The sequence below is a fragment of the Pundamilia nyererei genome, unplaced genomic scaffold (assembly GCF_000239375.1).
Source record: "Pundamilia nyererei isolate P.nyererei 1_Seehausen unplaced genomic scaffold, PunNye1.0 scaffold00092, whole genome shotgun sequence".
Classification (NCBI taxonomy): Eukaryota; Metazoa; Chordata; class Actinopteri; order Cichliformes; family Cichlidae; genus Pundamilia; species Pundamilia nyererei.
In genome coordinates, this window is record NW_005187493.1 from 97187 (window position 1) to 115815 (window position 18629).

Consider the following 18629-nt stretch of genomic DNA (forward strand, 5'->3'; position numbering starts at 1 on the left):
ACAAGGGGACCCTTACACACTATGGACAAGAAATACGTTATTATATTATATTATTCATATTTATTTAGTAATTTAATCAATAGCTCTGATACTTAGAATAAATCCAAATGTCACAATAGGTATTAATTTGTATATTTTTTGCATTATTTCTTACATGGGGCCAATCAGTCATAATTAAATTAGAGCCAGCCTATTTTTCACTGGTTTGGCCTATTTTAAGATGGAAAATAAAGTACAGTATTAGCAGACCACAGGTAAACAAACTGTTCTGTATCTTAAGTGTTCACTTCAAATACTGAGGGACACACACACACACACACACACACACACACACACACACACACACACACACACACACACACACACACACACACACACACACATCTAGTTCTGCTGACAATGGGTTAAGATGACAGAGGGTTATGAGTGATTCTGACACACTGCAAACCCCCTCCTTGCTGTACCCCTGAGTCCAACACAGGCTTCTTTGTACTCACTCCACCATCAGTGACAATCCATCACAGACTAACCTGACAGCCGACCCAGCCCCGTGCCAAGCTAAGACTGTGCACTCTGCCTTAAACCCAAGCCCAAACCCCAGGAGGATACCACAAGCCACCAGACGGGCCTGCCAAACCTCTGCCTGGCACCTAATCCCAGGACTGAAATCTTCCTGTAGTTAATTCACTGACTTGTAAGATTTTTTTGTTTTGATTGTGTCTAGCTGAAACTTTGTGTTTGTTACCTTCAAAAGGATATAAAACACAGGTAAAGAATAAACAGTAAGAAATAAGAGGCTCTGTTCCATTGTGTGTCATTAACCCTTTGAACCAGCACAACCCTGGGATGCTTAAATGGAAATCATTGGTTGCACCTGTGCTTTCTCTTACACGAAATATCAACATATCTGCCACAAACCAGGCCTATAAATATATTCTTTTAAACAAGCTGCTGTTTAGGCAACGCTGATCCACAATAAAAATAAATACATAGAGGCTTTAAGGGGCAGTTATAATGAGGAAATTGCAACATCTTGAGTTCTCTCATCCGAAATCCAGTCTGTGTGAGATTGTCACTGATGTGGAAAAAAGTCAGAAATAAAAAATTAATCTGAGCAATAAAAATATGTATTTTTTAATGTAGATTTTCATCTGGGTGAAAAGGCCTTGTTGACACCAGACATTAGAGGAGAATAGACAGATTGGTTTGAGCTGATAGGAACACAACAGAAACTTAAATAACGACTTGTTGCAAGCAAGGTATGCAGGAGAGCATCTCATCAAACCTTATAATATGCAAGGGCTCACCAACATTGGACAATAGAAAACTGGATGGTAGAGGTCTAGAGAGAGAACTAAATTCCATAATAGTGTTAACTTGCAAGCTAACATGTAAGAAGGTTTTACAATGCTGTAGTTTAAATATTAAAAGCAGCTTTAGGGAGCTAGCTGGAAAGGCTCCCTGGTATGTCAAACCTTCAAAATTTTCACATAAGACCGGAATTAATAATGCCTTCTTTAATTTTATAAGCAGGGACTCCAGCAACACTTAAAAGTAAAGAACTTTATTAAATGACCAACGCGTTTTGGCTTGTGGCCTTCATCAGGGTCATACTCTTAAGTGTTCCTCGAGTCCCTGCGTTGTGAGTTTCTCATCCTCTCTATGCACCTTGGAAGTAGGTAAAGTTGTGCCAGAATTTTTACTGTTCTTTGATTTTATAAGCAGGAAAAGTATAAAACCTAGCTTTTCATGTCTTATCGTGACACTATAAAGTCCTTAGTTCTTCTTTATTCTCTCTATTTTAAATATTGAACTCATGGTTTCCAATGATATAGTATTGTTTACTTTTGTTTCAAAAAACGTGTATTTACTCTTTCATTGGTTGGAGAATACCATTGGCAGTGGTATTCACCAGACCATGCAACCCTCTAAGTTTAATGAACTGTGGTTATTAGGAAACTGCTAGCAATTTATCTCTTCCAAAACATCTCCTGAGAGGTAGTGTATTACTGTGATAAACTTATTGCAAAGAAATAGAGTACAGACTCATGTAACACTCCTCATGATTTGCCTGTCACTCCAGGCCACTTCTCTGCTGACAGAAGTGTGTGTTTTGGCTGTGCTGCAATGTTAGCGGAAGCTAGTCAGAATTAGCTGATGAGCTACGAGGTGAGACATGTCCTGGAAGGATTAACACCCAGTGGCTAGGCTAATGCTATGACTTGCTGGAAGAGGTCAGGACAACCAAGGCCATTCCCTCTGTGTGGCTGACTCATTACTGTCGCTTAAATTCTGGGGGTAATGTGAGCCAGTGTCAGCCTAGCAGCTCACTCTGCTGATGGTTCCTGCACAGACCTGCCTGGTTCTGAGGCTAGTATAACTCAGAAGGTCACTTGCATCACATAGTGCAATCATCTCAGGATGAAAGTCAGCGGATATGAATGCAGTTACATAAACCACAGGAACAATGTCACCTAAGCTTTTTTTGGTATTGACCAAGTTGATCACATTATGAGTCTGACAGTGCTTCACAGCAGTCCAGAGTAAGCAACAGTCTCTTGCCTCATTGACTTCCCATCAAAAACCTGAAGTCAAACAATGTATTATCACTGTGTGCCACTGGCTCCCAGCAGAAGTGACAGCTGTTTCCAGAATGTCCCTTCTGCCTCCCCACTTAATGATGGAACTCTTCATGTTCGGAAGGGGACGCAAGTCTGGGATTAACTTACTAAGATGGACACCTTTGATCTGAGGCTGTCTCTCCCATTTCAACCTGATCATGTCCTGGCCTCTTAAGAAATACATGAGCACACAAACCCACAGAAAAACACGCACGCGTACAACTGGGCCTTAAAGCCCTAGAGAGCAGGGCCAAACAGAGATGTGATGTGTAGATGTGCAGCAACAGCTAAACGTCGTGTCAGGTTTCTGGGGGCTCGTGCTAAATTTAACCCTGTGATCCAGCAGAAGGCAGAGGGGTTTAAATGCCAGTCTACAGTTGCTCCACACCAGTTGCTCTCCACACGTCTTCCACTCATCACAAACTCAGGCCGGGAAGAAGATAGGTGCACACACGTACACTCCAACGCAAACTCCAGATACAGGACAGAAGAGCGCATACTGAAGACTAGTTCCTAGGAAAGCTGGGATCTTTGTTCCCTTGTATCCAGACCACAACTGTCCAGTATGGAGCTTTTTGAGACCAACCCTTATTTTTTCCCTGACCAGCGCTTCTATGAAGGAGGGGACAGCTACTTCCCCTCTCGCCTGCCCGGGGCGTATGACCAAGCTGGCTACCAGGACAGGAACTCCATGATGGGCTTGTGTGGGAACCTGTCTGGGGGTGTCGGAGTTGGAGTGACAGGTACCGAGGACAAAGCCTCTCCATCCAGCATGTCGCCTCACTCCGAGCCCCACTGCCCAGGTCAGTGTCTTCCCTGGGCCTGTAAGCTGTGTAAAAGGAAGACAGTGACCATGGACCGCCGGCGAGCAGCCACACTGAGGGAGAAGAGACGCCTAAAGAAGGTGAACGAGGCCTTCGATGCTTTGAAGAGGAGCACGCTGATGAACCCCAACCAGAGGCTGCCCAAGGTTGAGATCTTGCGGAGCGCCATCCAGTATATTGAAAGGCTCCAAGCCCTGGTGTCCTCCCTCAACCAGCAGGACACTGAGACAGGACAGCAGGGTTTGCTCTACCGGCCCAGTCCAACTCAACCCAGAGTAAGTAGGACAGAGACAGGACGAGGGAAGGGAGAAATTCAAAATAACAGAGAAATCAGCCAAGAGGGAAACAGAGTTGGGAACAGCACTAGTTGGAAAGTGGCAGAAGATATGGGAGAAAAATGAGCGGTACAGTAAAGAGAAAGATAAATACTACATTAAAAAATGACTGGGGTAAAATGTCAAATCAAAAATGTGTAAATTTGATTATCTGTTCATGTTCCTTTTGATTTATTCATTCTGGATAAGGTTTGAGGTTATTGTGAGGGAAATATGTCAGTATATGTATTCAGTCATACAATGAGCAAAAATGTTGTGTTTTAAAAGGTTTTTAAAAACATGATCCAGTGTAGCTCATTAGTGTTTTTAAATACACTGACAAGAACTCCTGTGACAGGTGTCATAGTAATGGAAAGTCTTTTTCATCGTGTACATTTGCCTCTGAGTGGGGTCACGGGATGCATTAACTATATGTGCGTTCGTGGTAGTACACTGCACTTTAGTGTGTGTTGTTTTTCTGTGTGGGGTGGTATGGTGTGCGCTGTATCATAACAGAGTGACTGACAGCAACTTGTGTGTGTGCATCGCCATGGCAACAGGTGTCGTCGTCAAGCGAGCCCAGTTCAGGCAGCACCTGCTGCAGCAGCCCGGAGTGGAGCAGCACTCCAGAGCAGTGCACGCAGAGCTACAGCAGCGAGGGTAAGCACAGTTCACTTAGTCCCATTAAACTAGGTAGACTAGGTAGCACCTTCACAGGTACTCAGTGTGTAACTGGGTCTTTTTGCAGATCTCCTGAGCGTTGCAGACTCTCCAGAGCAGGGGAACATGCGGGCCTTGACCTCCATTGTGGACAGCATCTCTGCAGCAGATGGACCTGTGGCCTTTCCTGTGGACATTCCCAAATAGACCCTTAGACCAGCCGGCCAGTAGGTGCACAGCGAGCAAACAAAAAGCAGTGACCTTTAATCCTAAATTATGTCTATTTTGTGCTTCTGCTGATTAAATTATTTTGTCTTATGCCAAATTAAAAAATGTTTCCATTTGACAAGTATTGCAGCTCTGTTGATCCACGGGCCAGCTAGCCAAACTGACTTTTCCTGTTCACATTGAGGCTTTGTTCCCTTTTTTCCCTGCCTTATGCGATGTTCCAGACCTGTTTGTCAAAGCTACAGGAGATTCAAAGACTTTGCTGCATGAACCCAACACATATTTACTACACGTGATCCCTGTTAGGCTTGCCTCCAGATTTATAGAGCCACAGAGGAATGACAGATCCAGTTTTCTTTCCTTACTTAATTTAAGATTTCCTCTTCAAAAGCTTTCCCTAATCTTTCATTCATTTTTTTGTGTGTGTGAGTTTTAATGCTTAAAAAACAAGAGTTTATTCATGGGGCCAATATGTACCATGGCAGTTTTGACCAAGATCTGCTTAATTTAAACTGATTATGAATGCTAGTGTTGTAAATACGTTCCCTTTTTCTACAGAGTGGATTTGCCATTTTTATTTTTTTTTGCTAACTTATTTTGGACTTTTATAACTAAGATTGTTGTGTATTTGTAGATGTTCTGAAAAGTGATATTTTCTGTTTAATTCTTACAATAAAGACCATTTTCAATACGCCGTCCAGTGTTGTTTTTAGCCTATAATACAATACGCTGGCACATATAACTTAACAAGGAACACAGGATACCAAATCTTTAAAAAACAGCTTTACTTATGTCTATATAGTGTCATAAATACATTACACTTCTTTTTAAATAGCCAAATAATAAAATCTTGATTTGTCAGCATTGTTTCACACCTGGAATAAAGACACAGTACTCATAGCTGCCACATAGCACGTTACACCTTTTAGACACCTTGGAAAAACTTTTAAAAAAAAAGAAAAAGAAAAAGATTGTACACCCATCCAGCACTTCACTGGTTCATTTGCTGTGTTCTTATTGGATGAGGAGTTGGTGAGCCAAGAGTACTGACTGCTCAATCAGAGCAACATTAGACAAGTCTGTCACGTGGAGCAGTTTCATGTGGATTTCATTGGCTGATGTTGAGCAGCAGTTTACAGTTTGATTTTGAGAGCATGTAAGGAATCAACAGAGAAGAGCTACAGTGGTCACACTACCATCCACAGAGAAAGTCATGGTCACATGGCTGGGGCCGGCCTTTTCACACGAAATCTACTAGTCTCAAGCACAGAGACTCATTTAGTCATACACTCTCACACACTCTCTCTCACACACACTTCATATTAAAGGATTCTCTCTATTCTAGGCTACATAGTGTCATACAGAAGGCGAGAGAGGCAGAGAAAGGAGAGGCAACAGCTACATTGTGTTAAAAGAGAAGGAAGAGAAGGAAAAAAGAAGGAATGGGAGAAGAGGCAAAGAGAGAAGTCTGATATTGGACCCATGAACCTGTGAAGAGTCCTTGTGGAAACACACACCTCCCTTAGTGAGTCCCTCCCACCAACGATTCACACACGCACAGCATACAGCAAAAGACACACGAAGGTCCGACACAGAGAGAAAGAGAAAGAAAGAGAAAGAGAGAGAGAACAGTCACTATTGAATACAGGGCATTGGGTTTCATACAGCAATATTATATTGTTTTCCATATATATTCCCAATATATATATATTTATATATATATATTTATATATAATATTTCTATAAAAAACATAAGTCATCCATTTTATGTACAGAGATAAATGAGTAATACCTTGCATAACCGGTAGAGGGGTAACGTGTGGTGGGATCTGCCATTTATACAAGTATTCATCATTCTCAAATCCAAACCAACACCTGCTCACCATCTCCTTTAATCTTTTTGACGCTGTTTTCTTGTAAAGGACATGATGACGCAGGAAGATTGGTTTGGGCTTGGCCATGTTGAGACTATTACAACCAGGAAAAAAATCCACAGCTGAGATCAGGGGAGCAGGAGCACAACAACCACAACAACAAGGCTACTGGGAGCACGGGGGTAAACTGGGAGAGACCAGGATGAGCCTCCATTACAGCAGCGAGCGCAGCCAATGTGCACTCTCAAGAGTTCAAAGGTCAGAGTTGGCCTCTGTATTGCACGTGTCCGAAGAAGAGGTGAGAGGTGAAAGTTGGAAGGTGAGGCTGGGCAACAAAGGGACGAAGCCTTCCCTGTGAGGTACCCAGGTCTCCCTCTCCAGATTTGGCATATCACTCTCAAAAGGCCGCAAGCATATGTCCATATAGGTAATGAGAATGCACTAGAAGAGAGAAAAGAAGATGAGGAAAGTGGAATAGAAAAAAAAAGAAAAATTAAGTTGCACCTGCTTCATGATTCATCAAAGTTATTAAAAATAAGTTATTAAAAATACTGGCGGTTGCCAGAGCTACCCCTCAGTCTTCTAGCAGATCCAACTATGGCATCAATTTCAAAATACCAGACGACATCTTACTTGATTTATTGTGTTCAAAGATTTTCAGAAAACTTGACTTATGACCTTGACCTTGAGTTCAAGGTCACCAAGATTCAAACTCATCCAAGATTTTTGGTAACTGCAACTATGGTATGAATTAGAAAATCCTACTTTCTCGAGCCGTTGTATTTCTCTACTTGGGTGTTAACGCCATCCACCAGCTCAGGTAGGTGATGACAACATGCTGCCAGTCTTTAGCTTTCTTCCACAGTGTCTCTTTTGTCCTGTCTCCCTGAGCCTGGTTCTACAGGAGGGTTCTTCCTGTTAAAAGGGAGTTTTTCCTTCCCACTATCGCCAAATGCTTGCTCATAGAAGGCATCTTTACCTTAGAATATACAGCGCCTTCAGGCAACTCTTATTGTGATTGAGCTCTCTCTCTATATAAAAAAGAACTGAATTGATTGATGATGATTAAAATTTTGGATACAGCTTCTGCTTTGATTGATCTATTGTATATGCAGTAGTAAACTCTCAGACTTAGCCTGCACACCTTTTGTTAATTGCCTCTTGAAAGTTAGAGTCCTACAATGCTAGCTGTGACCACAGTATCCTGTCCAGCTTCTGTTTGCTTACCTGTCAGCATTAACGCTCCTGTTAGTAAGTAGAGAGTAGTTAACATGAATAGGTCCGCACAGCCGAGGGATCAAGTCTCGGGGTTGCTGGGGGAGGAGCTTGAGAGCATTGCACGCAATTGATTTTGAGCACAGCAAGACAGAGAGGACACGACATGCAGTTAGTCAAGGCAACCACAGTGAGGCTCATAGCTACATACAGAAAATGAACTAGGTATTGCTTAGTATTGTAACATACCTTCAGGTTGAAGCTGTTTCTTGGATGCCAAATTCATAGAAGGCGGCATGGACATGGACGGCATGCGGAAGCCAGCTGGCAGCGTTTCCATGGAGCCTGCCATCATCCCCAGCCCAGTCCCTCCTTCACGTGCCCGAAACCTCTTGCGCCATGATGGAGAGCGTCGAAAGGACTTGTCATCTCCACTCTTCAAAGACAGAAAAGCAAGGTGAGGAAATTTGCCTTCTTCAAACAACACTGTATTTGATTTATATAGCAGCTTGAGAGGTACCTCCTCGAGTCTGCGGTCAGTCCCTAAAGCTAACAAGTTGTTGAATTCCCTCTCCAGAACCTGTCGCGCCTGAAAAACAAAAACCCGTTGAATACAGTAAAACAACCTCTAAATAAAGAAACATTTTTTGGTTGAACATCCATCAATCAGTACATCCCTTTTCTTCTGCATATCCAATTCAGCGTTGCAGGCAGGCTGGAGCCTATGACTTTTAAATATAGACAACTGGGCCAGATTGCTAATGTGTACTGAAACCTGGCCAGAAAATAGTTGAATTCTGGGTAAAGATACCTGTTCACTATACAAAAATCGAATGGGTAAAATGTGTGAGATATTGCAATTTGAAATTAAACACAACTTACTGGTTTATTTTAGGTTTAAGTCAATATTCTGCACAGAGACTTTGTACTTTTTTCATAATTCCTTATAAAATGGACAAAACTATACTTTCAATTTTGTTATACAAAAATCCAACTTTTCTTCCCCTAAAAATCAGTTCAGTCATTCCATGTCGAGTGTAAGGAGTCAATCTATTTTCTTTTATATCCACCTGTGTGTTCTGCATAGGAATCTGCAGGATGAGTGCTAGGCTGCTGTAGTCGAAAGTTTCATCCAGAGCGACGAGCGCTCCATGAACGCCACTCTCCAGCAAGTTGCCGCTATACTCCCTTAGACCAATGGACTGGACCCAGTGGATCACCTGCTCATTGGTCCACACCAAAACATCTACAATAAAGGAAGAATAAATCCGATACATGGTACATACCAATGCTGACAGACTGTCAACATTAATCTGTCCCAAAAAAGCAGTGACACTGTGTAAAATTTTATGTATTATTAACATTATTATATATACCAGAAAATTGCACAAAAATGTTAAATGTTGAGACTGACAAATGTTATTACTTTTTAATATACTGTATATGATTACTGTGAATGATTAATATATCCAAACATTTTTTTAAACAGACCACCCTGAAGTAAAATAAATGTCATTTGTAGAAAAGTTCAGAGAAAGCAATAGAGAGATAATGTGCAGGTCCACATAGTGTCAACTCACGGGCACACTCCCTTTGTTCATTTAAAGCACAGCTGTCAGCCAGCTTTCGAAGTTGGAACAGACGGGGTGTGTGCATGCGTGTGTGTGTTTATGCGTGTGTAAACAGGGCAGGATTCTGATCTGACACGACAGCTGAGTCAAGTTCATGTGCTGAACTCAAGGTCAGAAAAGCGAGAGGTCTGGCTAGGTCTAAGTGTGTGCATGTGTCTGTGTGTGTGGAGCACTTTTGGCAAGTGAGGTTTTAGATCATAAGATTGGCTTTTTGACAGTTGAAGGAGCAGCTGTTTGAATGCTCAGTCCAACCTGACGCTATCAGATAAAACCACTAGGTGGTACTCTGGCCTGACGAGACTCTCGATGTGTCGATGCGTGCTTGCTTATGAATCTGTGTTATGTTTTTTTTTTTATCACTATGTGTGTATCAGGGTGTGTGTAAACTCTACCTTTCATGTCATGTTGGCTATCCTCTCTTCGCCGCTCTAGGTCTTTCCTGTCATAATTGAGTCTTTTCAAGCACATAATCCCATACTGCAGACTAGCCCTAATACACAGACCGACACAAACACAGAGCAGCACATATACACCATTAGCCTCCTCATCTCCATTGCTAATGCACCCAGTTAGCAGATGAAAGAGAAAGCGGATCAAACAGAAGCTAAGCTAATAGCCAAAGCTACAGACCTGTGGAAGCTGTCCACCATTTTGAGGTGGCTCCTTAGGTCCTTCTTGGTCAGATGGTCCAGCATTCTTGCGTCCACCAGACACTCCATGAAGTAGGAGCGGTACTGAGGCAGACCAAGGCTGGGCAGCCATTCATTTCCTATCCACTCATGATTCATGTCTCCATATGCCAAAGTCTGTAAGGGAGAACAGCATCCAATGATGAGTGTAACAGAAAGATGAAAGACTAGAAAAACTGTCTGTGATATTTTTCACAGGGAATAATTTGGACTGAACAATGTTTATGGCTCCATTTTACATATCTATTACTTCTATATATCACGTGTATATATTATCGCTTCCACTGCATTTTATGTACATATATTTAAAAAAATCTGTCTTCTAGTGTATTTTACTTTACACGGTACCACTTTTACATAGTACAAATCTATCTTTCTCTATCTATCTGTCCCTGAGGCAATCTGGGTTATGCTAATATCTTAGTGGTACACTGAGACAAATAAGTAGCACTCATGTTTTTCTTAGCCAGAAATGTTTTCAGTGCTTTTTATACCCCTGTTAACAGACTCAAGAATGCTAACAACAGACTTAATATTTTGTTTACATTCAACAACAGCTGCTGGTTAAGCTATATAACCCACCTATTAATAGGTAGAAAATAATTATCACTTCATATCATTGTTATATATTTATGTCATACGCTATTATTATTTATATATAATCTGAAAACAAAGTTGACTTAAAGGTACAGTCATTCATTTTTGAGTGTTTATTTTATTTATATCTACACACTGATAATTACATCTTCCAACAAACTGATGGATCCTCATAAACTTAAAATTACTCCATTAACAAATACATAGAAATAACTGCTGGTTTGTGTTACCCCTCCATCTTGTATACAGTGGTGGAGATGGAGATCGCCATTTTTCCTAATCAAGTTTTATGCGTGTGGCCAGAGACCGGCCACAGACGTAGAACGCCAGTTTTATATCCTCCATCAGAATGAATAGATATGGACACCTGGCATATCGACAGCTACAGATCGCCCACAGATGATCGGCAGCCAGAGTGTTTTGTCCTATAGCAGCCACCGTAACTGAAGCGGAAGGGTGAGTGCAATTTTCTATCTACTGATATCTATTGGTTTTATCTATTTTACACACTGTAACCTGAATTGTAACTTTATTTAAGTGTGTACCTGTCCAGCTATCTACATGGGGACCACTTTGAGTTTTTGATCATCAAAGTGAGGACATATCACACAGTGAGGACCCGAATGCTAGTCCTTAGAGTCCTCAAACCCTTTCACACCAAGGCCTGCTTGAGGTTTATAACCTTTTTAGGTTTAATATCAGATAACAGATAACAATAGCACTGAGAAAGTGATAAGGAAGGGGCAAAAGAATGCATTATGTTGTCGCATGTCCTCACAAGAGTAGCCACACAATTGTGGCAATATCTGTGTGTGAGCCTCTGTACACTTTCACTCTGTATGTAGACAGATTTTTGCAGATCAGCAGCCTCACCTGTGCCCAGCTGCCTTCCTCATTCTCCTGAGTAGCAGCATGGTAAAGATAATGTTTGAGTTAGAGAGACAGGAGCTAATCAAGCACACACATACTAAACATTCAGAAACATACGCACGCAAGATCTTTGCAGTAATTACATATCAGCACTCGTAGTATTAATTGACCTTTGCATGAAGACGCAGATCACATGACCACAGTTTACATCAGTTAGCATCCAATCCACATACAAATACCAGCAGAAGCATTAATGCATATTAGTGTATGGTTTAGTCGACATTTGAAAGGGGTCTTCCAGGAGAGGACATATGTGTGTCACGGTGGGGACAGCGTGAGCGTGAGAGGGTGTCAGGTGGGGGTAATGGGGAAGGGAGCACCCAGATGGTACTAACCGCTTTAGTGGAGGAAGCCAGGTTCTCCATCTCTTCATGAGTCACCCACACATTTCCGGAGGACTGCTCAGAGGACGAGAACACACCCAAACACACACACACACATGAAAAAAAAAAAATCATGCATACACGCAGGCGCACACAAACACACCCAAGAATGCACTCATGTATATTTTCACACATTTCAACCCCCACGCACCCACACACACAGACAAAAAGACACACACACACAGAGACAAACATTGTGTTGAGTGATGCCAAGGGAGGGAGTGTATTTCAGGCAGGTAGCTTGTAGCTTTATCTGGCACTAGTTGTGTGTTGTTTCCCCACGGTAACCCATGCAATTTATGGCAGCTGAAAAGGACAAGTCAGCCTAGTTGAAGGCATGAATCAAGCCTCTACTGCAGTCTGAACAGAAGCACAAAAAAAGTGTGAGGAGGCATCACTTGAGAGTGCAGAGTGAAGCTTAAGACGAAAAGTGGATCAGCTTTTGAAAAACTGTTCATGTCACATTCCTGGATTTTTTTTTGCTTTGCTCGAGGAGCTTATTTACTCATGTATTAAGTATTTATGTTTGCATAATTACGTGCCTGTAAGAAACATTTAGTTGTGTTATCTGAGGTGCAGTGGGTGTGTTTGTTTACCGTTCTGGAAGTGAGCGGCGCAGAGGGGCTGGTGAGAGAGACCATCTCCTGGATGGCCAAGCGGAGTTTGAGCCGGTGCAGAGGGTTGCTGATGCCAATCTCCCGCTGGATCTCTGTGTCTGACAGAGCTGACATGATGGCTCCGCTCTTCACGTTGGCACGACAAGCTGCCACATACCAGGCTGGCATACCCACCCACAGCTGGTGAGAGTCATCAAGACATTCAACGTCATTACCACTCTCCCCATAAATGGTCATAATTATAGAAGAAGTTAGTGCAGATCGGGCCACGTGTCAGCTCGGTAACTGATAATACTGCATTCCTCTCCTACAGATGGCAGCCTGGCATAAATAGAGGTCACTTTTATGGAAACTGGGAAGGGTTTGCAGATTAGTGGAATACCTCTAGCCATGAGACAACAGTAGGCCCATCCCACTGAGCAAATGGCAGGCCTTTTTTTCTTGCATCTTCCAGAAGTTCATGCCTAAGGAGGGTATTAAAAGTAAAGGCAGACATGTAAGTAAATAATAAAAAAAGATGGCTTTCTAAATCATTTTAGCAACAACTGAAAAACAAATTGATCATTACTTTTTCTTCAGTCTTCGGTCCCTCTCAGCCTGCGTGCCCAGTTTTCCCAGAGTCATAGTGTCACCGATCCCCATCTCAAAGTCTGAAATATGACACCCTCAAAATATTGATTCTTCGTACTTGATAAACATAAAGCACAGATTTTGAGTAAAATGCAACTGAAACATATAAAATCAAAGATTTATTTATCAGTCAAATAATTAAACATTCATGTAACATTTTATATGGTACTTGTGTAACAAAATGACATGGAAGATTTACATGTAATTAAATTAGTTTAAATAAGTATATGTGTCTCTTTCTCTGTAAATGCACAATCACTCATACAGTGTGGATGAACGTGGGCAGTTATGTGGTTTGTAGTCTGCAACGTACCTGATAAAGCTGGTAGAGGCTGTCCTTCCCTGCTAACAGTTTGGTCCATTCGTCCCTTCTCCTTTTTTCCAAACAATCGCCCAATGGATGATTTGATTCCTTTCTTCTGTTTGCTGCAGCAAAGAGTAGCCAAAATAGTATTAATATGGCATTTACATTACCATCAACAATAATTTGGTGCCCACAGAGGACATAGTAGTATGTTTTTGTTAAATCTGGTACTTAGACCTTTGCCTTTGTCCTCTCCAGTGTGACACAGTTTGTCTTCATTTACTCGCTGCGTGTTACTGTTAGTGTGAGCGTGTGAATGTGTGTATTTACCCTCGTCCATCCTCCAAACTGCCAGTGAACTGGGCAAAATTGGTTTCCAGCCGTAAACTGCGGGGGGAAGAAGGAGGTGATGTCTCACACTTGATAGTTGCTTTGTCCACTTCCACTGGGGACTGAAAAAAACAAAGGTAACTCAGCTTAGATGGAAAAGTAGACAGTGAGACAAACAGTCAAAAACCCAGACTGTTGGATATAAGATACATTTGCAAACTTACTGCTACTTTCCTTCTGTGTTTTCTCAAGTCGCTTGGCTAAAAGAAACAAAACAGCACATGGTAAGATCACTTTTGTTTAACTTCCACATACTGCTGTCTGTGTGTATATGACAGGCTTTCTGACCAGAGTCATTATGCCTAGATGGTGGCTGGTATTGCGCCCGTGATGTTTGGGTGTAGAGTGGCCGCTGGTGGGTGGGGAGGAGGATGATGCCAGCGACTGAGCAGTGGCGGAAGTGGGCAGGGCCCGTGGTCGTAGCGTCACATTGAGTCCGTCCATGCTGCCGCTGTTCACGCGAGACTCAATCTCGTCGGAGCGCAGGTCTGCAGACTCCCTCTCTACCTGAATCATCCTGGTCACACGCACACGCACAGATACCCGGTAAAGTCGAGCACTTGGCCTGCTGTCTCTTAACTAACTCGTACATTACAGATAATATATTTGCAGTGATCGATAAAGTAATTTCAAATCCATAATAATTACTTTCCTATTTACTTTGAATTTTTTTTCATCTTTAGTTCTTGTTCTGCACGCAGTGATAAAATGTTTCTTGTTTTCAGTAAATCTAGGAAACGGTAATATATGATATTAAATAAACTGGTTAAAGTGTGATGAAAAAGAGCAATAATCCCAAAATAATGGATATAAAACACCATTAGTGTAACTACGATTTTATTGCTTTGAGGGAGTGTGGCTCTTTTGCAGCATAATCAGCAGCTATTTTGCAATTTCTTTCCTGCAGCATATTGTGAGGTGTCAAAAAGAGGACCTTGTTTAGTATAAACTGTTAAAAAAAAGAAAAAGAAAATAGCATCCTGTTTCAGCAGGAAAAATAAGTGAAAGGTTCTATCAACCTGAAATCATCTCTGTGTCTATTTTTTGTATACAGTAATTGCATTTTGTTTCTGCCTTCCCCTTGATGATTTACTCACAACTATACTTCTCACTTTTTTCTTTTTTGCATTTATCTGTTGACTCTTTAAAAGCTCTTTTAATCAGGAAGTTGAATTCACAAAGTCCTGAATGATCAGGTTTCATCGCATCTTAAAAGCCTCACAGTACCATATTATTACAATAGAGCAGCCTTACTTGTGGTTCATAGAGGTTCCAAAAGTAGAGGCCGAGCCTTCAGCTATCCTCTTGCATGTAACCAGTGTCCAGACCTTTTTTTCAGAGCTAAACCTTCCCCAATGCTTTTAATATTAAGATTAAAAGACGTCTTTTTGATCAAACTTTCCATTATGTGTGTATTAGATGACCTTGAAACACCAGTCAGTTATGCTGCTATAGAGTCAGCCTTCTGGAGACCTCCCATGATACACTGAGCACCTCCTCTCCTCTGCTTTCCTTTCTTTCACTGTCAGTGCATTTATTATATGCCAGTAGCTTTGTGCCTTCTCTCTGGCGTAGTTTGTGCTTTGTCCTTTATGCTTTTTTGTTATCTTTTTGTGCCCTCCTTCCTCTCTTTGGTTACTCGTCTACACAACTGTTCACAGCAGACGGCCTCTATTCCTGAGCCTGGAGGTGTCTTTTTGTTATAATGAAGTTTTTTTGTTTCCACTACTGCTTGCCCATAGGGGATCAGTGGATCATTAGTTTTCTATCTGTATTATTATAGGGTCTTTATGTTACAGTATGGGGACCTTGAGATGACTCTAAATAAAATGTCTCTATCGGTCATGGTGCATTCTGTCTGACTCCGGGCCTTTTTTTTCAGCACCTTTATTTAGTTGCACAGTCGTCATCATGTTCCTTTTCATGTAGCTGGTTTGGTATTGTATTTGGTATTGTGAACTTTTCCTATCTGTATCTTTTTTCTTGGTGTTGCACTGATCCCAACTTCCCCACGGGGACTGAAGCTGCAATGTAATGTGCCTGTAAACGCCACCTTATCTCTTCATTGATAGCATCAAGCTGCTCCTGCAGCATGAGGGCCAGAGTCTGAGCATCTGATTGACCGCTGGGGGAAAGCAGGGCTGAGCTAACATCATCATCCAGGTCTGACTCTGCTTCGATGTCGCTGCCAAGGAGGTGGCTGACGCTCCCACGCAGAGATGGGTAGTCCTGTTCAAACACCGCACACACCTAAAGAGAGCATATACACATTGGCATACGCACACCAACAATGGTTATTTTTTAATACAACACAAATACAACACATCCTTGAAAAAAACACATAAAGAACGTGTTGCATGGATGAGTCCTGATTAAATGCAATACACTTAAAAATCACTATATGACACTTGTGGCCAGCTATGAGAATAAATGGATGAACAGGAAACTTACATCACACAGCATGTCCATGGCAGCAAGTGAGAGAGACAGGAAGACACAGAGGTTAGTAGAAAATGGGAAGTTAGGCATGAGGATCATCACACATCAGCCAAGCACTGACACTTACTAGCAAAGCAGATATGAACCTGGATTAAGCACCCGTAAGCAGCTGCATGTGGTTAGAAGAGCAGTTGAAATGAGATCTCGATCTCTGCAATCATGTTTGTGTGTGTATGCAAGGAGCTGTGGGGTTTCTTTGGGGATATGAAAAAAAACCAAAAAACCAAAAAACACAATAACCACCTTGTTTGGGTCGTCTCGCAGCGCTGAAAGTCTGCCCTTTTGTGCCCGCCTGATCACAGTTGTGCTGTAGTGGCCATCCTGGCCCTCAACCACGGAGAAGCGAAGATCGCTGGAGCTACCCAAGTGAGATCTACAATTTTATACGTGGAACAGATCAGAAAAAATGACAGATAGTACGGTAAAGTATAAATGGTGGTATGAGGGAGGACAGAGGAACGAGGAGGAACGCAGAGGAACAGCTATATGTACCGAGGGTGAGTTCCATCTCCAAAAGCCCCACTGCGGCGTTTCAAATGGTCAATCTCATTTCTTAGCTTGTCAATCTCTCCAATCAGACGTTCCTAAAGGAAAAATGGAGGCATTATGGACAATAGATTTTTTTTTCTTAAGCAAAAAATAGCAAGACTAAGGCTAAGTAAAAGTCCAAGTAAAAAGTCTAGCTTACAAAAATATTTTATCAAGGATGAATATTCTATTAAGTAATAAAGAAAAATGTGTGCTCAGCCTTAGAACAACTAAAGTACTAAATGGATATTGGTTGTTTGTGCACTAAGTATAAGAAAAATAGAGACATATTGACCTGACTCTGTGTGAAAGTAACAAAATCTTCCAGGTCACTGTGCCATGCCAAAATTAGCCTTGCTTATAGCAAATATTCCCAATAGGTTTGACTAACTCTTGAAGGTGGTTAGCTAGTTTTTAAAGTGGAGGTCATTTCAGCTACTTTTTGTATGGTTGTGGGAAATTTAATCCATAACATGACTTGATTCATATCACCTCCTAAAAATTTGTATGAAATTAAAAGAGTCAAGACACATGGACAAGAAAACTGTATTTTTGTAAAAAGTCACCAGTTATTATGAGGCAGGAACGTTGAAAGCAAGAAGACAATTGTGTTTTTTTAATGGTTTTTAGGTGATTCACCAAAGCCATACTAACCCTGGTGTGGTGAAATTCTTCAAGTTGTTTCTGGCAGTTCTCGAGGTCCTGAATGAGAGCGTTCTGAGAAAAAACAAAACAAAACAAAAGAAACCAGACATGACCCTGCATCTGAACAGATCTGTCCTCTAAGAAGAACATGTCTTGTACTGCGCATTAATTTGATTTGTGAACCATAAACAACAACAATATGAGATGATGCTGTTGCTTTGATGAGCGCGTGTGCACAGGCCTTGCCTTGTCCTCCAGGGCAGCCATGCGTTCTTTCAAATGTAGCTGCAGCCTTTCATTGGACTCGGTGAGCAGACGATCCACAGTGTCAGATAAACGCTTGTTGTGCTCCTCGTTCATTTTCTCCCTCTGACGAGCCTGATGAGCAGAGACGGAGAAACCAGACGAGGGGAATGACATCATCAAATTTTCTCTTTGATACAGACTCAACGTGGGTGTATTTATGCAGCTAATCAGGCATCTCTACACGGATTAAAGGATGAAGTGTGTATTTAGCCCTAGATCACCAGCTGCCAGATATAGGTCTTCTTGGCCAACAATGGATCTAACAGTCTGAATGATTTAATTACAGTCATTTACATCATGATAAAAAAGGGGGGTTAAATGGCTTCTCTTAAACGTGAAGCGCTCTGCTTAATATGTACTCTGAAGTAATTTAATTCACCTAAATTGACATGGGGAAACACAAACACCCATCTGCATCCTCAGAAAGCTCTTTTTACTAAATATAGTCATGAGATCGCATGGAGAGAGAGAGAAATTAGCCTTGCGTGAATTATTCAGAGTCTAAAGATAGCAGCCAATCAGTCTTATAGGGGAGAGGGGTGTGTGTGCATGTGTTGCAGCAAGATATGTGAATTTGGTTTGAATTCATGCAACAGTGCACCGGGAAAATAAAGAACTCTTCTTGAATGTGTGTTTCCTGTGTGTTTGCGTACGTACACGTATGCATGAGGGAGCACACAGCCAAGAGTCAAGGCATTCAGCTAATGTGGGGCATCAGCCCGCACGTGCACGCATTATCGTGAG

The 18629-nt window shown here is 41.7% G+C and overlaps 2 protein-coding genes across 8 annotated transcripts in view; one reads left to right on the forward strand and one right to left on the reverse strand.

Annotated features, from left to right (window-relative positions):
• Nucleotides 1-3002: 3002 nt before the first annotated feature.
• myog (myogenin) lies at nt 3003-5329 on the forward strand. Its single transcript, XM_005739439.1, has 3 exons — nt 3003-3720; nt 4320-4419; nt 4508-5329. Exons 1-3 carry the CDS (start codon nt 3187-3189, stop codon nt 4624-4626), a joined length of 753 nt encoding a protein of 250 aa, XP_005739496.1. The 5' UTR covers nt 3003-3186; the 3' UTR covers nt 4627-5329.
• Nucleotides 5330-5432: 103 nt separating this feature from the next.
• The window catches only part of ppfia4 (PTPRF interacting protein alpha 4), a 63491-nt gene continuing 50294 nt past the window's right edge, over nt 5433-18629 (reverse strand). For 3 of the 7 annotated variants that reach the window (XM_013912554.1, XM_013912553.1, XM_013912557.1), the window contains 21 exons: nt 17826-17957; nt 17589-17651; nt 16899-16990; nt 16650-16779; nt 15961-16157; nt 14196-14424; nt 14072-14107; nt 13848-13969; nt 13527-13639; nt 13152-13233; nt 12966-13047; nt 12563-12763; nt 11919-11981; nt 11527-11553; nt 9998-10173; nt 9760-9857; nt 8807-8982; nt 8257-8325; nt 7986-8172; nt 7749-7846; nt 5433-6962 (listed from right to left, as the gene is read on the reverse strand). In XM_013912554.1, coding sequence (XP_013768008.1) covers nt 7788-7846; nt 7986-8172; nt 8257-8325; nt 8807-8982; nt 9760-9857; nt 9998-10173; nt 11527-11553; nt 11919-11981; nt 12563-12763; nt 12966-13047; nt 13152-13233; nt 13527-13639; nt 13848-13969; nt 14072-14107; nt 14196-14424; nt 15961-16157; nt 16650-16779; nt 16899-16990; nt 17589-17651; nt 17826-17957 — 2334 coding nt within the window. In that variant the 3' untranslated portion in view covers nt 5433-6962; nt 7749-7787. The remainder of the gene's footprint in view (nt 6963-7748; nt 7847-7985; nt 8173-8256; nt 8326-8806; nt 8983-9759; nt 9858-9997; nt 10174-11526; nt 11554-11918; nt 11982-12562; nt 12764-12965; nt 13048-13151; nt 13234-13526; nt 13640-13847; nt 13970-14071; nt 14108-14195; nt 14425-15960; nt 16158-16649; nt 16780-16898; nt 16991-17588; nt 17652-17825; nt 17958-18629) is intronic. The other 4 variants (XM_005739440.2, XM_013912558.1, XM_013912556.1 and 1 more) reach the window with 4 other exon arrangements.